At 44.9% G+C, this 4876-nt stretch overlaps 1 protein-coding gene across 5 annotated transcripts in view; it reads right to left on the bottom strand.

The window, feature by feature from the left end:
- Window positions 1-4618, bottom strand: part of LOC128687567 (solute carrier organic anion transporter family member 74D) — a 24488-nt gene extending 19870 nt beyond the window's left edge. The window contains exons 1-4 of one of the 5 annotated variants that reach the window (XM_053775048.2): window positions 4226-4618; window positions 2529-2778; window positions 1255-1424; window positions 596-780 (exon numbers count right to left, since the gene is read on the bottom strand). In XM_053775048.2, the coding sequence (XP_053631023.2) occupies window positions 596-780; window positions 1255-1424; window positions 2529-2770 (597 nt within the window). In that variant the 5' untranslated portion in view covers window positions 2771-2778; window positions 4226-4618. Of the gene's footprint in view, window positions 1-595; window positions 781-1254; window positions 1425-2528; window positions 2779-3111; window positions 3525-4225 lie in introns of those variants that run through there. The other 4 variants (XM_053775049.2, XM_053775050.2, XM_053775047.2 and 1 more) reach the window with 4 other exon arrangements.
- Between the last annotated feature and the right edge of the window lie 258 nt (window positions 4619-4876).

The raw sequence follows: 4876 nt of genomic DNA, 5'->3' as shown, positions 1-4876 counted from the left end.
GCTTCTGAACACTCATTAACACTTCCCTGGATCCCTTAATGCTGCTAAAGACTCATTAACACTTCCCTGGATCCCTTAATGCTTCTGAACACTCATTAACACTTCCCTGGATCCCTTAATGCTGCTAAAGACTCATTAACACTTCCCTGGATCCCTTAATGCTGCTAAAGACTCATTAACACTTCCCTGGATCCCTTAATGCTTCTGAACACTCATTAACACTTCCCTGGATCCCTTAATGCTGCTAAAGACTCATTAACACTTCCCTGGATCCCTTAATGCTGCTAAAGACTCATTAACACTTCCCTGGATCCCTTAATGTTGCTAAAGATTCATTAACACTTCCCTGGATCCCTTAATGCTGCTAAAGACTCATTAACACTTCCCTGGATTCCTTAATGCTGCTAAAGACTCATTAACACTTCCCTGGATCCCTTAATGCTGCTAAAGACTCATTAACACTTCCCTGGATCCCTTAATGTTGCTAAAGACTCATTAACACTTTCCTGGATCCCTTAATGCTGGTAAAGACTCATTAACACTTCCCTGGATCTCTTAACAACTCCCAGCGCCCCTCGTGGCACACTTATCTCACCAGGAAGAGGTGAGAGTAGTCTCCAGGGCCGAAGATGAAGTGTGGAGCCACGCTGAAGAAACACCCCAATGTGGAGACCAGGAGTCCTGCAGCCATCCAGCGTGGCCGATGACCGTAGCCAGAGAAGTAAGCCAGAGGCAACGACAGAAACACCTGAAGAACGTCGTTCCCTGTCCCAATGAAACCTGTGGACGACACAGAGGCTTAGTGGTTGGAGGTACGGTGCTGGTGTTTTATTCTTCCACGGACAAGTGTCAAATGACAACCAACTTCATCAGGTCATGACCTAATGAAGCTCTTCATGGAGGGAGAGGTCATCAAAACAAAAGCAGGTTCTGGAAAAGCGTCGTTTCTTCACTATCGTCGGCAGAATATATTTTGGAGCCATCCACGATGGAATTATTAGACCCATTTAATGTTGTGTATATCTGTGTTGTGAGGGAGTTTCCTGCAAACCCAGTGAAAGAGGTTAGAGTACTTGAGAGTAACAATTAGTCGGGCAGGAGCCTGTGAGTACGAGGAAGTACGGAGACACTTGTGTGAGTACCAGAGAGTGGAAGAGGTACCTGTGTGAGTACCAGGTTGGTAGGTAGGTAATTGTGTGAGTACCAGGTAGGGAGTTAGGCAACTGTGTGAGTACCAGGTAGTGAGCTAGGCACCTGTGAGGGAGCTGGGAAGGTTGAAGTGACGTTCTACTGTAGTGAGAGTGCTGGAGACGTAAGCGTAGAAGGCGCCCTGACTTACTGCCATTAAGCTGAACACCAGCAAGTACACCTCCGACCGCGCCGCCCACTGCAGCCACCCACCGCCCACACACCCCACCCCGCACCTGTAAAAGAAGAGGTGTGTACCACAGACCTGACCAAAGCAAAGAGATGTACTACAGCCGAGTTGAAGAACTCTCTGTCTGTCACAACTGCAAGTTCAATATATATAGGATTCTATATCACGAACGAACCTTCACTACAACCACTACCAGCCCCATCTACCACAATTATTACTACCACAATTATTACTACCACAATTACCACTACCAGCCCATCTACCACAATTATTACTACCACAGTTACCACTACCAGCCCATCTACCACAATTATTACTACCACAATTACCACTACCAGCCCCACTACCACAATTATTACTACCACAATTATTACTACCACAATTATTACTACCACAATTATTACTACCACAATTACCACTACCAGCCCATCTACCACAATTATTACTACCACAATTATTACTACCACAATTACCACTACCAGCCCATCTACCACAATTATTACTACCACAATTACCACTACCAGCCCCACTACCACAATTATTACTACCACAATTACTACTACCAGCCCATCTACCACAATTATTACTACCACAATTACCACTACCAGCCCCACTACCACAATTATTACTACCACAATTATTACTACCACAATTATTACTACCACAATTATTACTACCACAATTATTACTACCACAATTATTACTACCACAATTACCACTACCAGCCCATCTACCACAATTATTACTACCACAATTACCACTACCAGCCCATCTACCACAATTATTACTACCACAATTACCACTACCAGTCCCACTACCACAATTATTACTACCACAATTACAACTACCAGCCCCACTACCACAATTATTACTACCACGATTACCACTACCAGCCCCACTACCACAATTATTCCCACCACAATTACTATTACCAGCCCCACTTCCACAATTATTACCACTACTACCAACATTATTACCACCACTACCAACATTATTACCACCACTACCAACATTATGACCACCACAATCACCACTACCACCATAATTACCACCATCACCTCTACCACCATTATTACCATCACCATCATCACTACGTACCATCATTATTGCCACCACTACCACCATTATTACCACCACTACCACCACTCACCTGGTGAAGCTCTCAGGACCCAATATTTCATCCACCATGGCATCAGTCAAGAGAACCTCGCCCTCTTCATCAGAGTCAGATGTTCGAGGTTCATCTAAGCCACCAGCGGGAGGCAGCGAGGGTGGGTGTCTGGCCTGCTGGAGTAGCATGTGAGTGGTCTCGTGGGCGACCTCGTGGGCGGCCTCGTGGTCGGCCTCGTGGGTCAAGCTGAAGCTGTTTTCATCTCTGTTATGAGCGGCCATAGTTGAACCTGTTAGGGAAGAGAGAGAGAGAGAGAGAGAGTGAGAGAGAGAGAGAGAGAGAGAGAGAGAGAGAGAGAGAGAGAGAGAGAGAGAGAGAGAGAGAGAGAGAGAGAGAGAGAGAGAGAGAGAGAGAGAGAGAGAGACTGTAATATAATAAGGAAATAGTCAATTTCTCTCGTTTAAGCTGCTTATTTCTACATGAAGTCAACTAATGAATTTAAGCAGCAAGATCAACACTAACCCACAACACTCACACTACACTCACAACACTACACTCACAACACTACACTCACAACACTACAGTCGCTATACTTCGCAAAAAAACGAGGTCATTTACTTACCACCAACACCCACCTATGGAGAAGTTTTTGTAGAAAGTACCACTGACAAGCACCACTGGCCAAGTACCACTAGCCGACACCACTGACACAGCACTACTGAAACAACACCCCTGACCAAGTACCACTGGCCAACACCACTGACACAGCACTACTGAAACAACACCACTGAGTACCACTTGCCACGTACCACTGACATACTACCACTGACACAGTACCACTGACATACTACCACTGACACAGTACCACTGAAACACCACCAGTGACAGGGTACCACTTGTTGCATACCACTAACACAATACCATCACCCTTGTCACAGGCGGACGAGAGATCACTGCAGCCACCACAACAACACCACTGTAACAGTCACAGTGGATGCTGTTAACGTGCCCAGTCTCAGCTCTTCACTGTGTCAGCCCTGCCTGTGAGTGACCAATAGCAGGAGTGTGTGGATATACATTTGTGTTCTAACCAATAGAAGAGCGAGGTTTATGACGGTAGTACCCAGCCACTAACACCAAAAATGGGTCACTTTTGCGTGGATGAGGATATCTTGGATGATTGATTAATGAGGTTTAAATCCTATCAACTATCCACTATAATCTAGCATATTCATAATTACTATCGCATTCGCTTTGTCTCGTAAGGTGAAGTCCGGGATCTTTCCTTAATTCATGGTATAACTTAACAAATCTATGGACAAGGTAGATTATAGTGGAAAAATGAACATGTTATTAGAAGACGGGGGAACTTACTTACTTTTTTTATGTAGCCTATTCACCACCAGTCAAGAATACTTTAACTCTTATAATAAGGATTAAGGAAAACTCTCAGTGTATATACACTAACACTCTTACTTTATCTTCCCTCCTCGCTGACGGCCCCACCTCTGACACAGACTCCAGCTTCGACTTTTTGTCGGCAACAGATTTATTACACCAGTTTTGATTATACTTCCTTCAGCATTCCTCACCGGCCTTACTAACTCTACCTCTGTTATACTCTACACCCTCGCTGGTCTCTGATCAGGCATATTACACCTTTAGCATACCCTACCCTGCAGCGCTGTATGATTATAATAATATAATAATCAGTGTATATACACTGAGATACACACCTCTCTATACATATTCTTCTTACTGTGAGTGTACTTGGAAGACTATCTCCCAAGCACAGTCCGTGGATGAAGCTAAGTCCAGTATAGGTAGAAATGTCGTCTGATTTCACCTTCAGTTTGTAGGTGGTGTGAATTGTATCATCCACTTTAGTGTGGCTCTTCCTCACTGCTTCTAACACGTCAAGAAGCTTAAAATTTTAAACACACACACGAAAGATGTATGGTGAACTAATTTCAACCAATCTACTTTCTTTTCCAATTTATTTCCGTTTTTTTCTGTTCTTGGTTCCCAGTTACCACCCTTTTTCCTGACTCTCGTCTCTTTCCTCATTTATTCTTTCTCTGTCTCTTTCCTTCCTCTCCCCGCTGTGTGTGCGTGCCAGTATGAAGACCTCCCACCAGGCACTGGGCCAGACACGACCCTCTCCTGGGTACTGGGCCGGGCAGGGCCAGTCATAAACAATCAATAACCATTAATTCCCAAAGCAGTGCCCACACTCACTCTCTTACCCTCCTCCGTGTTGTGGCAGCAGGTGGGGGACGGAATGGCAAGAATGGGGATTATGAAGTGTTGGATGGAATGGGGATGATGGTTAAGGAGTGATGGATAGGATAGGATGTTGGTTGGCGGCTGCTGGAAAGGATGGGAGG

This window comes from Cherax quadricarinatus, chromosome 11, assembly GCF_038502225.1.
Source record: "Cherax quadricarinatus isolate ZL_2023a chromosome 11, ASM3850222v1, whole genome shotgun sequence".
NCBI lineage: Eukaryota > Metazoa > Arthropoda > Malacostraca > Decapoda > Parastacidae > Cherax > Cherax quadricarinatus.
The sequence above is the reverse complement of the archived record's forward strand: the minus strand, read 5'-3'. Positions and strand labels throughout refer to the sequence as shown.